Here is a 20,101-nt window from a genome sequence, read left to right as displayed (position 1 = left end):
TTTAATACATTTAGGCTGGGAAAAGCCTTTCAGAAGGAAGATACTGCAGAAAAATCAGTTGTTGCTCCTTCCCTGGAACAATATAAAAATGATGATTATAAAGAATAATTCTGTCAACAAATACATTCAAGATCTTTATGAAGAAAACAATATTATTTATTCAAATATTAAAGAAATCTAAACAAATACAGAGAAATATCATGTTCATGGATAATAAATTATCTTAAGGATGTCAATACCTCTCCAAAACCAATCTATAGAACCAATGCAATTACAGGTTGAGCATCCCAAATCCAAATCCTGAAATTCAATGTACTCCAAAATCTGAAACTTTTTGAGCACCAACATGATGCTCAAAAAAAAAAACCAAAAGCCCACTCACTGGAGCATTTCAGATTTCAGACTTTTGGATTCAGGATGCTGAATTGATTTAACACAAATATTCCAAAATCTGAAAAAGCCCCAAATCACTTCTGGTCCCAAGTATTTTGGAGAAGGGATACTCAATCAATCTGTATCTTAAAATCCCATTAAGTTTTCTCACAGAACTTGAAAAGCTGATTTTAAGATTTATATGGAAAGAATATGACCAAGAAAGTCAAGGACCTGCTGTAGAAGAAAAACAAGTTGTTCAGTAGAGGGCTGGGAAACTTGACTTAGTAGATATCAAAAATTATTTTAAAGTTATATTAACTAAGATTATAAATTTGGCTGTGGAATAGAGAGTTCAGAAGGGAGCCCACACATACGCAGAAATCTGATGTACTACAGAGATGGCATACAGATCAGTGGGAATAGGATGCATTATTCAAGAAATGTATAAGGATAGTGGAAAAAGTAAAATTGTATCTCTCACAACACACACAAAATTCCAGATAAATTAAAAATTTAAATGTGAAAGTCAAAACACTTAAACTCTTAGAAGAAAATATATGGAAATATGCTAATAATCTAAGGGTTGGGAAGAATTTCTAAAAAATAACACATTAAAAGTACTAACCATAAAGAAAAAAGAAGAAATTTAAACTTCAAAATTAAGAATTTTGGTACACCAAGCGACATCATAAAGGGGTTGAAAGATGTAACAAACTAAGAGAAAATAGTTTACAACATATAACAAATAATTAATATCCAGAATATATAAAGAACTCCCATAAATCAATTAGAAAAAGATAACAATGGAAAAACATACGAAGCCAAAGGAAAAAAAAGGCATTTTACCTAAAAGGAAAGATAAATGGGTCATAAATATATGGAACCTCTTTGGTAATTAGGGAAATATAAATTAAAAGGACAATGAGGTACCCAAGTGTTGTCTTAACACATGGAACAATAGGAATTCTCATATCCTGCTGGTGGAAGCATAAACCGCTTACTACTACTCTGGAAAACATCTTGGCATTAGTAAAGCTGAACATAAATGTACTCTATGATGCAGAAAGTCCACACCTAGAAGTATACCCTAGAAAAAACTGCTATACACATGTACCACAACACACATACAAGAAGGTACTCTCTTAGGTACAGTGGCTCACACCTGTAATTCCAACTACTCAAGAGGCTGAGGTAGGAGGATCACTTGAGCCCAGGAGTTCTAGGCTGCAGTGAGCTGTGGTCATGCCACTGCACTCTAGCCTGAGAAACAGAACCAGATCCTGTTACTTAAAAAAAAAATGTATTCTCTTACTCAGTGGGCTCAAAATTAAAAATTAACTCTGAAATGTTTCATTAAAAGTCATACAACACACACTCATCATCCAAAATTAATGTTTATGGGACACACTTTTTTTAGGGACTTCTTATTCATTAATTGCTAAATTCATTAATAAATATCAGTAATATTACCCTTCTGTAAATGTAGAGATAAAATATACCTGACAAGTCACTTTTTGATATAGCATGAACAGCTTTTTGTTCACACTGACAGGCACATGTACTTTAATCACCAAAGTCTGTATCGAGTATTTATAAAAGTAAATCCTTTTTGAAGATTATTTCAATTTAATCAGGATTAAAAGAAAACTTTTATCCTTATCATCCTTGAGTGAAATAACTTCATTTTTAATATCTTTCTTAATCAGAAAATACACAGAAGGAAACAATAATATAGAGAGAGCTTGATGTCCTGTGGTCTTCCTTAATAACAACCCATTTTCAAGAGACTATAATCTACTCAACAGAAAGCATTCTACCAAGTATCTTAATCAGATTGAGAAAAGTCATACTCGAAATAAACAATATTTCACTAAAACCAGAACAATGTAGGTATTAGCAGCTATACAAAAGGTTAGCCTCAATCTGATGAGTCATTTCTAAAAGGATGAAAGTATAATTCTTTGACGTGCTTTCTATTCAAGCTGAAATATATATAAAGGTAGAGAATCGTTTACCAAGCAGGTTGACTGAGACATTTTTCTTCATTTTACACAACCTTGTTTGACTCTATGCGAACATCGAACTAAGAATGGCAAAAATGAGTCGCTCTTCCTACATACTAATACTAACTTTTGCTTTGTTTTCTCAAGGTATTTTACTTTCAGCCTCCAAGTCCATAAGAAATTTAGAAGATGACATGGTATTTAATACATTTAGGCTGGGAAAAGCCTTTCAGAAGGAAGATACTGCAGAAAAATCAGTCGTTGCTCCTTCCCTGGAACAATATAAAAATGATGAGAACGGTTTCATGAACAATGAGGAAAACAAAAATTCAAAGGTAAGTGGCAATGTGACCAATGTGACTTGTTTATTTCAATGGAAATTTAAATGATTTTTATAACTTCTAAAAAAAGTAAAATTGATATCTCTATTTTATAAACAGAAGTATATGCAAATAGTCACAGTATACATTAAAATAACAGATGGTATTTCATACATACCAGGTGGTTCCTTCCATCCTGGAAAATTCCTCTTATCCAAAAGTTTTTTTTTCCAATAAACTTATATCTGAAGTATTTTTAAAGAGTCAAAAACGGTGCAGAGCACCTCTGAATTGAGCAATAAGAATATTAAACACTTGTATTATAGTTCTATTCCCAATAAGACAGCTAAAAAACAAATCAACCTTCTCTTTACAGAACACAGGCTTCAAACACAATTTCTTAAATCATGGTCTGCCACTGAATCTAGCTATAAAACCTTATCTTGCACTAAAAGGATCTGTAGCTTTCCCAGCTGAGAATGGAGTTCAGAATACTGAATCAACACAAGAAAAGAGAGAAATTGGGGATGAAGAAAACTCAGCTAAATTTCCCATAGGAAGGAGAGATTTTGACAGTAAGTAGTCTTTTTAAAACTCAATGCTTACATCTTAAAAGAGAACTCTTGAGTTTAACTGAATTTGGATCCAATCATAACAAAATCAAATAAGACCATGGTTCAATTACTGTTGATATTAAGTGATACCTGCCAAAAATGTGGGATTAAAAAGCCTTTAATTAAGCCAGGTGTGGTGATGTGCCTGTAGTCCCAGCTACTAGGAAGGCTGAGGCAGGAGGATCACCTGAGCTCAGTTCAAGACCCACTTGGGCAACATAGCAATACCCACATCTCTTAAAAAAAAATTAAAACGATAAAAATGCATTTAATTAGTTATTATAATTTTGTTTTACTCAGAATTAGTTTTACTAGATCCATTTCTTTCCCCTAATATATACTGTGTGATAATTATAGTTCTTTAAACAATTTAAACTTTTTTTCCCTTCAGTGCTCAGGTGTATGCTGGGAAGAGTCTACCGACCTTGTTGGCAAGTTTGATACCTGTTGGTCCACATCATCTTTCAAGAAGACAACAAAAGCATTTAATTGCCAGTGGGAGGAAAGCCCTTAATGTTACTCTAACTTGTGTATTATTTTAAATGTCTGTTTTAAAAGAAAGCAGTGTTAAGATATATCAGTAACCTAAATGATATGCTTTTCCTGTGCATTAAACTTTGTGAAAATCCTGCATAATTATGACTTACTAGTATTTTTGAACAATGCTTAACATACTAACCATACTAACCTTACATACACTCCAGATCAAAATAATAGAGCATCATCATTTACACCTTAATCTCTTAAAAATTAAGTATGTCTTTGGTGAATAGTTTAAATATATATAAATCTAAAGCACATAAAAGACAAATTCATAGTCTAAAATACTGAGTTAACTTTGTCTGGCCAATACTCAACTTGCCCTTGGCAGTACACTTACTGCCTCTTGCTACTCTGGCTAGTTTGCATTCCAATTTATTATGTGAACTGTTTGATGTCTTAGGTATCTTAACATTTTTATGTTGAGGTGGGTCATTTCCATTATCAGAGAGAATGTTTTCACCATCCAAATCCACCTGTTTCCTTTTCGAGGTTTTATTTCCTGTCTGACTACTTGATTTTCTTGATAATTTTTCATTTTCACTCCTGTCCAGATGAACATTTCCAAAACTTGTTCCAATTGTTGATCTTCCAACAGGTGAATTTATACCCTCTGTTATGCAAGATGAAAAAGGGAAAGGAATTATATAATATTTAGTATATTACTCATGAGAATTTTACAACGAACTTTTAAAATGGCTAAAATGTACTCAAAAACTTATTTAAAGTAAAATAATGCTATAAATTACATGATTAACAAATACAGCAACATTACTATCACATTACCTTTCACTTTACCATACTACCTCTCTCATCCCTACCAACAAATATTTGTTTGAAGGCATGACATTTAATCCTTAAACAAATGCTAGAAATCATTTAGTTAAATCAAACTGTCCTATTCCTACCCATAAATTTGTACTTAGATTTAACTTTTTAAATAAACTCATATCTTTAAAAATATAAACCTTTACATTTCATAGTACTTTGCATAATAATCTAGTTTTTCTTAAGTTAAAATCAATTAGTAGACAAAAATTAAATTGTTGCTTAATTACTCAAATAAGGTCAGTTACCAGAAAGGTCATTTTCCATGTGAAGAACATGCAAAGGTTTTGATGCTGAATTAACATTTTTCCAACTATCCTTGCTTATCATGCAGTCATCTTTATAAGTACAAGCAAACTGGGATCTAATTAAGGTTTGTTTCATCTGGTAACAGAAAGAAAGAAGAAAATATGCAATTTATTGATTATTTTGATTTGTTTTTTCATCTAGATAGATATATACCCTATAGTAAACAAGGTATCATAAAAAATTCCCCTAAAAATTACATTATTCATTGAAAACTTTTATTTTATTTTAAACTCATTCATTGCTATGGCTAGCATTTTTGTCCTTTTCTGCAAAACTAGCTTTCTGTATATTTTTAATTTTTTGTAAAAGTTATTAAAAAACTAACTTTAGACTCTTCATAGGCCTTTGTTACATATTCCTGTGTCTGGGCTGCTTTAGAGAGCAAGTTTCATTATAAGGAAAATAATAATACACACAATATACATAATCATAGAAAAATACAAGTTCTTTCTAAGAAACACACAGAACACAACTCTTTTAGAAAAAAAATAGCATAGAAAATTCAAGAAGTTGGAGAAGGGAGAAATGCTAAAATGAAAAAAAGAATTAAGAGCAGTCAAAAGAAATAAAAACAGAAAACTAGCAAAGTAACCACAAGATAAAACAAAATGGTGTTGGAAAGGCATTACTTCTTGAGTATTTAGGAAAACAAGAAAGATAATTCAAATATATCATTCTAGAAAGATTTGACTGATTTAATGGTCAAAAATGCAAAATATGCCCTTGCATTTATCTTCAAATATCAAATAGGAGGGCCTAAATTTCTACATATATGGTAGAAAATTCGAAAGATAATAATGGTTAATTCTTAACCATTGAAAAGGGCACCAGAAAAGTAATTTTAGAAATGTATCCTGCAAACATAAAACCAGTGAGCTGTTTTAAGGATGGGAATTAATTTAGAACAAAGTAGCCTACATAGAAAAATCACATTTCAACAGTTATAGCTGAGGTATAATACTATTCAAGTGTAATGGGGAGATTTCTCCAAATAATTAGGAGTCATTTCAAAGCCTTTCCAGAAATAGAACAAGTTTAAATTTAAAATAAATGATTCAAAAAGGACTTCAACAATTCAAAAATGTGACAATTCAAAGTATAATTACATTATACTGAACATTACTTACAGAGTAGTTATTGATATAGTTCATGAAATCTAAAATAGCATAGCTTTACCTTATATACTCAAGAGTTATAGATCATGTTATATATTCAGAGGTCGGCACACTGATCTATTCAGTTGTTTACAAAAATAATGGCAGTGAAATCCACTGACTATGGTTTAGAAGAAATTAGAATAATCTCCTGTCCAGCTGCTTCATAAAAGCAAGTTTTCTTAAGATAAATTTTCTATTTTTTTTTTTTGTGACAGAGTCTTGCTCTGTTGCCTGGGCTAGAGTGCCATGGTGTCAGGCTAGCTCACAGCAACCTCAAACTCCTGGGCTCAAGCAATCCTGCCTCAGTCTCCCGAGTAGCTGGGGCTACAGGCATGTGCCACCATGCCCAGCTAATTTTTTCTATATATTTTTAGTTGTCCAGCTAATTTCTTTCTTTTTTAGTAGATACAGGGTCTCACTCTAGCTCAGGCTGTTCTTGAACTCCTGACCTTGAGCGATCCTCCTGCCTCAGCCTCCCAAAGTGCTAAGATTACAGGCATAAGCTACCACGCCTGGCCAATTTTCTCTTTCTGACAATGGAGTCTGTGAGAGTCTCCATCTCTCAGATCACTGAAAATTATGTTTCATGTGCTTGAATGAAATATTAGACAATTAGAGCTTATCTTCCATCTAAGCACGAAAATGCACAATTGAAAAAAATGTGAAAATGTACAAGATCAAAAAACTATCTTTTTTAAAAAAGTGAAACAGAATAGGCTCTTGAAAATGAATGGGACTACAACTCACTGCTTCCATGAATCCCTATGAACACAACTCCTATTATACAGCTTCCCTCATTAGATGCCCTAAAATATAACTGAAGGTTTTAAGTAGCTCTTTCTGGACTTTATTAATCCTATATTCTACAAATAGCGAGAATCCTTATTAATTCTTAAAGCAATTGATAAAGCTATTAAAATAAATTTTATTAATAAAATGAATTCTACATTATATTATATTACTTTAGTAACAATGTCCATGAACTTTATTTCCATCTGCAAAACCAGTACTAACCATTGACATTTTCTTTTCACTCATTTCTTTTATTTCACCATAGTTATTGCTTACAGAGAATTATAAACTTATTCCTCATAAAAAGTTATAAAGAATATGCTAAGACCATGCAGGCAAATAGATGCTAACGGTCAGCTTCGATCACTTCCTTTGTACCCAGATAGTGATGGCACCTGTAGGTGGCTTAGGAGGCGTTAGCCTCCCACTACAAAGTCTTCATCAGCACCATCCATAAAACACTCTAAATAATAACTATATTATTTAGTTGAGAAAACTTATATTTTCTTAATCTCATCTTTAGCATGAATAAAAACTTCTTCAGAAAGCTTTATTTTTATTAATTGTTAACACAATCTAAGTAAAAATCTTTGTTTGCTATGTAAATACAGTCACAAAACAAGTGCCACAGCTCTCCTTACAACTAGATTTCCTCTCTTCAGGCCCCCCTATAGAAAAATTCTAGACTCCTCAGTGACCACAGAACAATCTCAGAAAACTAGAGTTACAAAGCAATGGATTCCTAAAGTACTCAGAATAGGTTCAGAAGTAAAAGGAAAATAATTAACCACTTTATTTACCATGAAAAATTCTTTTTATAAACTTATGAAAACATGAGAAAGAAACACAATAGTTCTATGTTGATGTCGGAACACTTATATTTAAAAGACATAACTAAGAGTAGTTATACTGAGGGTTTGTTTTTTTTAAAGATTATTAATACATATGTGATTTCTTTTCCCTGCCCTGTACAAAAATCTTTTTAATCAATTACCACTTATTATGTTCCAGCTATGTGATAGGCACAGTATACTAAAGAGATTACTAGGATGGCTTCTATAATCACAAAGATAGTTCACTTATAAAATTTGCTGTTGACACACAGCTGGAAGGAATAACAAGTAAATTGGACAGCAGAATCAAGACTGAAAAGATGGTTCAGAAGGCTAGATCATAAGTAGAAAATAATAAGATGAAAATGGCTGGGGATAAAGAAAGTCTTGTATTTAAGTTCAAAAATGCCAATTACAGATGTATAGGATGAGGAGAGCCTAACTTAAAAATAATATCTGAAAAAGACCTGGAGACTTTAATTGATCATGAACTTGACTAGAGCCCATAGTATAATATTCAGTTAAGAAAGTAGCACAAAAAGACACGATGATGTGATAGGAAAAGTACCAGAATTGAGGTCAAAAGACCCAGTTTCTAATATTAGCCTTATTACTTATTAACTAGATAACCTTGGATAAATCACTATGCCTCTCATTTATTCCACACATAAATGGGAATAATATGTACCTCAGAGAATTATCAGAATTATATGAAGTTAAAAATATAAAAGTACTACATAAAGTCTAGAGATCTATGCACATACTATGTAGTTATTATCATAACAACATACATGAAGAGAGTAATTCCTGTAAGAATAAGATCAGTTGAATTATATCTCTCAGGACCAGGCCAATTCTAAAATGATTCTAGGAATGCAGCTCAAAAAATGAACTTACAATCAGGTTCTTCATTTTAATTATTAAAATGATGCAAGCTACATTGGCTTATAACTTAAAAGAGATTGCTTTTCCTTTGTTCATAAAAGTTGAATTTTTCTGCACAAGATTAGTGGCTACATAAAACTGAGATTACTTCCTGTTGCACATCTTCCAAATCTCTCTGTGTATTTGATTTGGAATCACAAATAAGCAAAACAATTCCCTCTTGAAAGTGCTTGTGAAGTATTAAACAACTAAGAATAATGTCCAGATTCATACATGGCTGTTAAAATCATTTCATGTTCAAGTCACATGAGAAAAACGGATCGTAAGTTTTCCCTTGTAGAGTGATTTCCCCCCTTTGGAAAGATTTCTATCCACAATAAAATTGCAATGAACTTCAAACTTGCCAAGAATTGGAAAAGTCCTTTTGCCACAAGCTCTTTTTAAACTGAAATTATTAGTAAGTTCCCAGTTTAAGGAAAATAGTACTTCACATAGGAAAGCCTGACTCCAGTTAAATTAAGACGAATGAGTCAAAACAATGAAAAGTCATGGTCTCAAAGTTAGCCATATTAATAAGAAAATGAAAGCTCTAAGCTCCCATTATATGGATAAATATATTAACACAAGTTTGAAAAGGAAAATTATTCTCAATATACCTATTAAATATGTAACCAAAAATAAATATTCTAAATTTATCTTTTAGTCTTACATTATCACATTTTCAACAGGATAGAGATTTGGTATCCTTAACAGCATATGAATTTGTAAATATATCAAATAATACATTTCTTCATCAGCAAAATTCCATTTACTCTGCTAAATAACAGAAAGAAAATATTTTTGACCTAAGTAGTAACATTATCTTTTTATGACCTCTCATTATATTTACTATGCCTTTATTTATTCTTTGGAGATAACATAAAGTCTGATACCCAAATATAAACCCTTGTTCTGTTAATTACTACCTATATGGCCTGGAAGATGATCCCTTCTAGAGTTGAGATGGATTAATTGGGATGAGGGACACAAAATGTCCTGTATAAACACCTGACACTTAGTAGGTATTCAATAAATCCCAACCCTATTACTTCAGCCAAAATAAATTCAATTTTAATTCCAGTTTGACACAAACACTCCTTTCCATTCTAATGGAAAAATTCTGCTCACTTCCTTAAAGTCTTTGCTTAACATCACCTTCTCAAGGAGACCTCTACTTATCATCCTATTTAAAACCAAACCACACACAAAGTAACTCACTTTCACTAGCTTCCTCTCCAGCTTTATTTCACTCCACAGCACTGATAACCTTCTAATATACCATATAATTCACTTGTTTGTTTATTGTCTGCTTCTCTCAACTAAAATATAAACTCCATGAACAGTAAAACCCTTAGAGTTTGGTAACCAGTGACCAGTTCTGGCCCTCTCTTCCCTACAGGCTAAGGAGTCCATAGGGCCTGACATGCCCACCAGGAGACCATGACCCCCCTTTTAGAACCTGTTCCTGGTACCTGTGACCCCTGGGAACTGGCCTAGTGCTGGCCTCTTCCTCTAGGCTCAAGAGCTGACTGCTATGACAATGGTGTTGAGGAGTGAAGTGGAGTGTCCTAAAGACTACGAAACAAAACCAGGCTTGAAGGAGGTTCTGGGGAAGGTCAGGGGCTTCTATTTATATTCTTGCACCTCAGCCACACAAGTATGTGGGGAAGCTATGTCCCTCAGGTCAGGGTGTTTTGTCTGTTTTCTTCACTGAGGTATCTCCAGTGCCTAGGACAGAACCTGGTATCCAGGAGGTACTTAATGTTTGTTGAATGAATTAATTAATGAAGTAAAACTATAACAGAATAACAAGTGTATGCAAGCAGAAGCTATGAGGGAATAAAAACTATTGATAAGCAAAAGCTTGGAGGTATAAAATGATGTACAGAATAGACTCTGTTTTCCTTAATACAGACTAAGGAAACCATATGTTACAGAAATGAGAGAAGTAGACTTGAAAAGAACAGCTAACATAAGCTTTGAGGTAGAAAAATAAGTACAGAGTAAACTCTACTCTGTTCAATAGGGTAAGAAAACTAGTTGGTACAGAAACAAGACAGAAATAAAAATGCAAAGAAAAGCTAAATCACATTTAAGTACAAAGAACCAGGCAGCTGAAGTCCTTAAGCTGCTTTATAGCCACCATTCACTTTCGGGTTCTTAAATATTCTGCCTTGCTCAGGTTCTTATGTACATATCCTTATAATAAATCCCCACAAAAAATTATTCCTTATAACCATAAAAGGCACACTTTCCTTATCCTTGTCCAACATTATTTATTCACTGTTACTTTGCATAGCCACCCAGCACACATTCTCTTTACACCAGCAAAGCAATTTAACACTTTCATCATCGGGTTGTTTGCTGAAATGCTCTATTCCATTCTCGCTGCCTATTCAAATCCTATTTAATCTCTTGTGGTCTAAGCACCACCCCTCTTTCCATTTCCTCTACTTAATATGCGTGAATAGTTATTGCATTTGTATGTTATCTTTAATTCACTAGAACTATACTGTTTAATGTGTTAGCCATGTGTGGTTAATTAAAATTAAATAAAATTTAAAATCCAGTTCCTCAACTATAGTGGACACATTTCAAGTGCTCGATAGCCACATGTGACTAGGGCCTATGGTAATGGACAGCACCAATACAGAACATTTCCATCACCACAGAAGGTTCTACTGGAGAGCACTACTCCAGAACAAAACCCTATAACCTGTGTCCTGTGCAGATGGATTCTCAAAGGATTCTGGGACTTTTTTCGTTTGCTGGGTCCATATATTTGTAACACATATGTAACTTTATATTTAAAAAGGAAACCATAGATTTGCTTCCCCTGTCTTCTGTTAGCTAATCATCTGATGTGAAAAGACCAATCAATCTTTGGAAAAAGTTACAATCAAAATATCTTCAAATATTGTGTCTATCCTCTTTTCTCCTCTCATTCTGGGACTCCAATTAGGCATATGTTAGACTTTTTCTCTGTGTCTTGCTCTTCTATTTTGCTATTTTTTACTCTTTCTTTGTTCCAGTTTGGAGATTTTTTTTAATGATCCATCTTTAAGTATACTTATCCTACCTAATGTTGTGTCTGGTTTGCTATTAAATTCATCTAATATATTCTTAATTTTAGATAATGTTTTTATAGTTCTGGAATGTCTATTTGGTTTTATAGATTTTAATTCTCTATTGGAATTCTCTAATTTTTCATACATTTGGAACATCTTTTCCTCTAATTACTTTTACATGTTAAATTCTTTTTAATTCCTTAGCAGCTAATTCCAATATCTGGATCATTGGTGAGTCTGCCTCTACTGTTAGTGTTTTCTCTTCATTAAGGGACAAATCCTCCTGTCTTTTTTCATGTCCAATTATTTTATTTCATCCTGGATATTGCATGTAAAGGAACTAGAAAGGATCCAGATGATATCTTCCATCAAGAAGGAGTCTCCTTTTCTGTTAGGCAGACAGAGTGAAGGGCTGATAACCTCAATACAGTCAAGGACTGAGCTGGGTCAGAGCTGGGTTGCAGCCTTCATAACTCACATTCAACTTCTGGTTCTTACTTCCTCTGCAGGTAGGTCCCTCCCAAGCTTTCAAGTGAGAGCCTGGTGGGGATCTCTATCACCTCTGGCCTGAAAGTCTGGGGTATTCAGGCTGGTTTTCAGGGGTTTTCACCCTGAGCTCTTTGCCCTCCCAGCTCACTTCATTTCCAAATGTGGCAATTACTATGAAAAAGGAGACCAGCCACGTGTTTGAGGCAGGGCCCACTCCTCAAGCAGTCTTGTCTTCTATATACCACAAGACAACAGGTGGTTTTAGTCTACTGTATTGAGGCTCCTGACCTCCCTCACAGCTATAAAATTCAGAATATGTGTCCTAGGTAAAAAAAAAAAACAACAAAAAACTGCATTTAGGGTTCCTGAAATTTCCAAACTGTTACCAGCCCTTCAATATAACTGAAAGCTTTGTTGGTTTCTCTTCTTCTTCAACAGAGTTCTTTCATATGGGCCAACATCAATCCTCAGCTTATACCCAAAACCGGCAAAAAAAAAAAAAAAAAATTCTAGGGAACAAAACAGCTGATAATAGATTGCTCACCTCAGAAGGACTTTATCCTCTCCAGATTTTTAGTTTATTTAAATTTCTTTGTTTACATTTCTCAGTTTATCTGCCTTTTATTGTTTTATTATTGTAGTAGGAATGGTGTTTTGTCATGACCTACTATATTCTGCTTAGAAACATAAGTCTCCAAGTCTGTGAGTGACTGCTTGATTCTGTTCCTCCCTTTCTGAGAGCATTTTATTTTCTCCTCAGAGTTATATTTTAAAGGCTGCATATTTTCTGCTATCCCTCATTTTTCTGTAGCCTGAGGAATAGCGGAGGTAGAAGTAGAGCTCAGCTGAGGAGACGAGTATTCTGAAAAAATTTCCATGTTCTGTATTCTCTTCTAAGAGGTTATTACACGTTATATATGCTATGTGAAAGTTCACTCCATCTAATTAGGGACTGTATTTCATTAAAATGGAAGGATAATTTGGATAATTTCCCAATTCAGTATGTAGCACTACAGCCTTCACTTCTCTCAGTGTGTAAGTCCCAGGGTTCATTTTCCACATTTTGTCCACATTATTATCCAGTTGCCACTGCTACTATTTCTCTGACAAGGAAAATAATAAGAACACACATTTAGTTGGCTTCTCAGTTTTGAAAATATTAGTGGTAATTCTCAGAATTTTGCTAACTTATTCGTACTATATCTAGAAGCTAGGACTAGATTATGTTGCTAATTCATGTTGTGCCTCTTCAGTCTGAAAGCTTCAGTTTCTTTCCTTGGCCATCATTTTTGAAGTTCATTGCATCTCATTACATTATTCTTTGTTGTTTGTACTTAGTGATTGTTTTTGTTAGTTTTTATTATTTTATATTCATTTTAAGCATCCAGGGAAGAAAATTCTATCAGTTAAACTCAATCCACTACTTCAATTTGGATATACTCAGAGTTTTCTAATATCCTAGGGGTTAAATGTGAATATCTAAGAATCTTCTAATACCATTAGCATTGGACTGCCTAGCTGCTTATGAAAGTAACAGAGTTATAGCCAGTCTAGTTTTTCGCACTAAGTGCTGATTTTCACTGTCCCAACTGCTCCATGTTTTAAACAGCCAGTATTTTGCTCAATAGCTCACTTAAGTTATTAAGTGAATAAATGATTATTCTGATATTCATGTAATATGGTAAAAAAACATTAGACTCAGAATGAGGAAACCATCTTTAAGTTGTGTCTGATGTGCAAAATACTGCTAAACTGAGCTGTAAAGAATAATTTATTTATAAGGATTTAAGGAGATAAGTATTGTCTTAAAAATCTTTTAATAAAAAAGTACAAGGGGACTTAATAACTTATTTAAAGTGCTTGGAAATTGGGGTTAAGAAATGAGGAGAAGATATTCTCCAAAGGCTCCTATAAAATTCATGAAGGTTCAGGAAGAATCTTCTGTTTCCTTCACAGGAAAATTTATTTGACCATCATACACAAGTTTCCTAATATGCTACAGTAGGAAATAAAAGTTGAGGACCTAAAATGAATATGTTAATAAAGTTTCCAAAGTGGTTTCATAAAATTTTGTCATCAGAGGGGCACCTATTTCTATTTATGAATGAGAAAACTAAAATCTAAGAAGAGTTAATTTGCCCCATAAAATAACGTAGATATTTCACAATCAAGTACACCAAAATTTTAAGTTTTCTAATATTTTCTACATTTGAAATGCTTATTCCAAGACAGTATTTCAAGTGTAGATTATATATTATTTCCATGACTTTAAAAAAAAAAAAATTGTACACCAAAAGAGCAAAAGTAATAGAGCAATAAGGTAAAAAGCTGCTAAACTACTTTTCCATAGTTACCTTGGTAGTAAATATTAGCAACATTTTTTATGATTCCATCAAGTACTCTACCTGGGTATGGTTCAGCTGTATACCTGGCTAAACTAATTATTTCCATATTTTGCTTTTGTAAAGAGTTCTGTGAAACATAAACAATTCTTTCCTTTCTCTATTGACATTTAGTTTCAGAGCTGTGTAGACTAAGCCAGCTGCACTATTAAGTAATGGAAGCAATGTAATTATAATCTCATTAGTATTTAATCATGGTTTTGCAAATTGTTATAAAGTATTTCTTGGTAGTTATGAGATCTTGGATAAGGTGCTTTCTCAGAATTCTGGTTTCCACATCTGTAAACGAGACTGAATTTAAAATTATATGATTTCTCAAGATTCAGTTTAAGATATTAGAAATACAAACAAAAAAGCCATGTCATCTTTATTTTCCCCTTCATTCATTCATCAGATATTTTTTCAACATTTACAACAGCAACTGCTGATACCTTCCCTTCTTTTAGGTCCAGTGGATTAAATAAGCCAGAAACAAATTAGTTAAGAGTGTTCAAAAGGAAGGTGTCTGTACGTCAAATTGTCACAACTCATTTTCCATTTAACTGTGCCATACACAATGTATATTTATAGCATCTAGCTCAACTTTATATATGTTTCTTCTAAAAATAAAACAATGTTTAACATTAAATTATACCTTAACTTTTTTCTCTTGTATTGATTTATGGACGCGTTCTCTTAGGGGCTTCATCAATGAATTATTCACTTGTGTGGGAGATCTATGTCCAAAAAAAGGGGCAAAAACTTATTGTTATGGTTTGAACATTTGTTCCCCTCCAAAATTCATGTTGAAACTTAATTCCCCAATGCAATACAGACACTCCTCAACTTATGATGGGATTACATCCCAATAAACCCATCATAAGTTGAAAATATCCTCCAGTCAAAAATATATTTAATATACCTAACCTGCTGAATATCATAGCTTAGCCTAGCCTGCCTTAAACATGGAATTAGTTGGAATTAGTCCATTCCAATATTAGTTGGGTGAAATCATCTGGCAACACAATATACTGTAGAGTATCAGTTGTTTACACTCATGATTGCATTGCTGACTGAAAGCTGCAGCTGGCTTCCACTGCCCAGCATCATGAGAGGGTATCATATTGCATATTGCCAGGTCAGGAAAAGATCCAAACTTAAAATTTGAAGTGCAGTTTCTACTGAATGTGTATAGTTTTCATACCATTGTAAAGTCAAAAAATCATTAAGTCAAACCATCATAAGCTGGGGACCATCTATAGTATTAAGAGGTGGGGCCTATCGAAGGGAATTAAATCTTGAGGGCTCAGCCCTCATGAATGGAATTAGTGCCCTTAGGCTTCAGGGAGCCTATTTAGGTCTGTTTGTCCTTCTACCTTTTCAGTAAGGTGAAGATGCAGTAAGAAGGTATCATCTATGAGCAATAGGCCCTCAGCAGACATTGAATCTGCTGGCACTTTGATCTTGGACTTCCAGCCTTCAGAACTGTGAGAAATAAATTTCTGTTATTTACAAATTATCTAGTCAAAATGGGTATATAACAAAACAAGTATACTTTGTTATAACAGCCCAAACAGACTAAGACACTTATAAACCAATTAGCTTTTAAACTAGCATACTCCCCTTCCCTACCCCAAACCACTTATAAAATAAAGGACAACCGAATCTACTTATATATAATATAGTCACATACTGCACAATGACGTTTGGTCAACAATGGACCACATACATGACAGTAATCTCTTAAGATTATAATGGAACTAATAAATTCCTATCACACAAATACTTACCACTGTGTTACTATTTCCTTACACTATTCAGTACAATAATACGCTGTACAAGTTTGTAGCCTAGGAGCAACAGACTATAGCATATAGTCTAGGGGTGTAGTAGTAGGCAATTCCATCTAGGTTTGTGTAAGTATACTCAATGTTCACAAAACAACAAAATCACCTAGCAACACATTTCTCAGAATGTATTCCTATCGTTAAACAATGCATGACCATACTTCATAAAAGTGCCAGTATTGCTATTCTGAGTCCTAAATATTGATAATTTGCTTAACTAATTAATCCAACAACTAAATATTTCATGAGCTTCTACTATTTGTAAAGCATTTTACAAGATATTATGAAGGATAGAAAGCTGATTCATTCATTGGTCCTGTATTCAGGCATCTTGAACTCTAAGGAATGAAAGTAAGGCAGCCACATAACTAAAATTCAAAAGAGTAGGGGAATTCAAAAGAATAAAACATAGAAATAGGAGGGTCAGAGAAGGCATGATGGAGAGACCCTTGAGTTTTAAAGTCAGATCAACTTGTATACCTTAATAAATTAATCCTTTTTGGCTTAATAGAGCCAGAGTCAGAACACCTTCAAAAGACTATTATATAAGAATAAAGGATAGTCTATCCTAAGAATAGTTGACAACCTTACATTGACTTGAATCCATATACTTCATTGTTTAATTTTATCATTTCAGTTTATACCATTAAAACTTAGCCATGTAGCAGCACTTGTCTGCACAATGACAACTGGAAATGCTAACGTAGAATTCAAAATGTAAACAATTGAAATGTGTTTGGTCACATAGTTAAGCACAGAAAAATCCCTTTCTAAAATAGACTCTAGTATTAATTTTGTTTAAAAAAATTCAATTCTACAAAAAGAAAATAACTTTCTATAAGAAAATGGTAGAACTCAATCTGAGAGAAAATTAAAATCATTTATATTTCTACCTACAAGCAGACTTTGTTAAACAGAAATAAAGTAAAAAGAAAAAAAAAAAGAAAGGTTCATTTCCTTTCTACTGTTTTCTGGGATTCTAGCAAGGGGTATAAGTAAAGCACTAAAAAAACTTTTCATCATTAGGAAAATATTTGGGTGTTTTGAGGTAGAATGTAGAAGAATTATTTCATGCTCAGATATAAAAGAATAGTCATGGGAAGCTAGTAAAGAAGATGAGAGTTAAAGAAATTAGATGACAACACAGAAATGATAGAACATTATAAGGTTTCTCTGTAAAGAGAAGAGAAAGGATACTGAGGCACAGGAGAGAAAACATGAAGCAATCATGAATGGATATGAACAACTTTAGACTGAAACCAGCTTTCTAAAAAGTAGCTCCAGTAGAAAACAGAAAAGATCAAATAGTGGGATGATTCTGTGAAAATTCTCTACAATGTACTAAACACAATTCAAAATGGTTGTTCTAAAATTTTTAATGTTTCCTAAAGTGAATGTTCCCTTAATTAAAAATATCACCAACCTACTCAACGACTGACTTAATTGTTGTTAAAACTAGAGAATGTCTGCTGTAGACTGCATTGTATTCTCCCAAAATATATGTGTTGAAGCCTTAACCCCCAAATGTGACTGTATTTGGAGATAGGGCTTTTAGGAGATAATTAAGATTAAATGAGGTCATAAGGGTAGGGTACTAATCTGATAGGACTGGTAGCCTTATAAGTGGGGGGGGGAGAGGGAGAGAGGGAGGGAGGGAGGGAGGGAGAGAGAGGGAGAGAGAGAGAGAGAGAGAGAGAAAGAGAGAGAGAGACATCTCTCTCCCTATGTGTACACACCAAGGAAAGGCCATGTGAGCACACAGCAAAAAGGCAGTCATCTGCAACCCAAGGAGAAAGCTCTGACCAGAACCTGGCATCCTAATGTCAGACTTCCAGCCCACACAGAAAATAAATTCTATTAAGCCACCCAGTTTATGATATTTTCTTATGGCAGCCTGAGTAGAGTAAGGCAGTATCAATATCTTACACTTAATGGCAGCACTAATTTAGCAAATATTTTTCTTCATAACGTGAGGAAGAGCCAATAAATGTAAATTCAAGGTAAGTTTGCTGTATATGATCTCTTCTATTCTTAGGCAGAATAGCAGTGCTTGGAGCATAGGCCTCAGGCTTTAGAGAAAGACACTCTTGCTATTTGTTAATTTAGCTTTCTTGGACAATTTAATATCTCTCAAATCACTAATTCTTCACTTATAAAATGAGACTACTATTAAAAGAGGCCGTTGTGAGGGCTGAGGTAATTTAACTGAAAACTAAGCAAAGTTCTTGACACATAGCACAGCAAATATTTTCAAAACAAAAAGCAGTATTGAAATCAAAAACACTTGCCATACTCTCACAAAATATTATCTGTCATATACATAACCTCTTTGCATTCAAATGTTCAATCTACCTTCACCTAACTTTTGTTTTTTCTTTATACTTTTCTGTCATTTCCAGGTTTCCTACCATAGGCATATACTTCTTTTATAATTCTCTAGAGTTAATATTTATATATAATGTCCACATTACTTACCTAAAAAGTGTAAGAATAGAAGTTCCATTATGATGAATTGTGTTCTCATCATCATATAAAAGCTCTGCTTTGTTTTCCGTAGGAGCACTAGCTGCTTCTTCATCCAAAAGAATCAGTAAAGTTTTCACAGTATCTCTTCCACAGTATGCAGTGCCACGGTTTATGGCATAAGATTTTGGCTAGAACAAAAAACAATTTTAAGTAAATGTAACAAGTAATTTCAAGTAAATGCTGTGTGAATCAGCTATACTTTTCTGTTTCATGTACCACTGTTCTCAATTCCTCTATTGTTAAGGTAACAAAAAAAACATCGGCAATGAGAAGTGGCTGTAAGTCATGTGAACATTTCTCCCTTTATGCATTACTATAATCAATCCATATGCACAAAAATAGATGTCTTCAAAGGAAGACATTAGGTTCTAGTCAAAATAACCTTAGGCTTTGAGTCAGAAAAATTTAGCCACTATCTAGCTATGTGACCTCAGCCCCATGACTTAATCTGTGTATTTTTTCTCTTATGCCAAAGAGGGATGGGGTTCTGGCAGTCTTAATATCAACCTCACAGATGGTTGTAAAGATCTTATCAAATGCAAAAATGAAAAGCTAGTTGACATTCATTCATGCAATAATCATCCATAAGCGTATATTATGTCCCAAGCACTATGTTTGAAGCTAAACCTACGAAGATGAAAACTATCGCCCTCAAAGAACCCATAGTCTCAACCTTAATAAGATAAATAAGTAACCAAATAATTGCACTACAGAGTGCTAAGTGCTATTTCTAATAAGAGTATACACGGTGCAGTGGGAGCACACAAAAGAGAGTAGTAAATGTACTCTGGAATCAAAGATGGCTTCACAGAGGAGGAAATACACAGAGGTAGGAGAGAACATGGCACTTTCAGGGACTAGGTAGCATGACATGGCTGAGGAACAAAGTAAAAGGGAGGAAGTTATGTAAGATGAGCCTGAGACAGCTTTGTATAATATATCATGCAAAGAAGCTGCAAGTCAGTCTGTTCCAGAGGTAAAATCTCTTGCTTTATTAAGCAAGGAAATAAAACGATCCTATTTAGATTTTTAAAAATCTTGGGCAAGGCAAAGGCAATACATGTAACCAAAATGTTTGTACCCCCATAATATTCT

The 20,101-nt window shown here is 33.6% G+C and overlaps 2 protein-coding genes across 2 annotated transcripts in view; one reads left to right on the top strand and one right to left on the bottom strand.

The window, feature by feature from the left end:
• Positions 1-2,392: 2,392 nt before the first annotated feature.
• PMCH (pro-melanin-concentrating hormone) lies at positions 2,393-3,945 on the top strand. Its single transcript, XM_012650272.1, has 3 exons — positions 2,393-2,713; positions 3,075-3,273; positions 3,704-3,945. The coding sequence occupies exons 1-3, from the start codon at positions 2,465-2,467 to the stop codon at positions 3,751-3,753; spliced, it is 498 nt and encodes a 165-aa protein (XP_012505726.1). The 5' UTR covers positions 2,393-2,464; the 3' UTR covers positions 3,754-3,945.
• The window catches only part of PARPBP (PARP1 binding protein), a 77,966-nt gene continuing 61,677 nt past the window's right edge, over positions 3,813-20,101 (bottom strand). The window contains exons 7-10 of the mRNA XM_012650271.1: positions 18,956-19,134; positions 15,289-15,370; positions 4,929-5,064; positions 3,813-4,465 (exon numbers count right to left, since the gene is read on the bottom strand). Coding sequence (XP_012505725.1) covers positions 4,125-4,465; positions 4,929-5,064; positions 15,289-15,370; positions 18,956-19,134 — 738 coding nt within the window. The 3' untranslated portion in view covers positions 3,813-4,124. The remainder of the gene's footprint in view (positions 4,466-4,928; positions 5,065-15,288; positions 15,371-18,955; positions 19,135-20,101) is intronic.

The sequence above is a fragment of the Propithecus coquereli genome, unplaced genomic scaffold (genome assembly GCF_000956105.1).
Source record: "Propithecus coquereli isolate 6110/MARCELLA unplaced genomic scaffold, Pcoq_1.0 Scaffold316, whole genome shotgun sequence".
Taxonomy (NCBI): Eukaryota; Metazoa; Chordata; class Mammalia; order Primates; family Indriidae; genus Propithecus; species Propithecus coquereli.
This window is presented reverse-complemented; position numbering and strand designations above follow the sequence as displayed.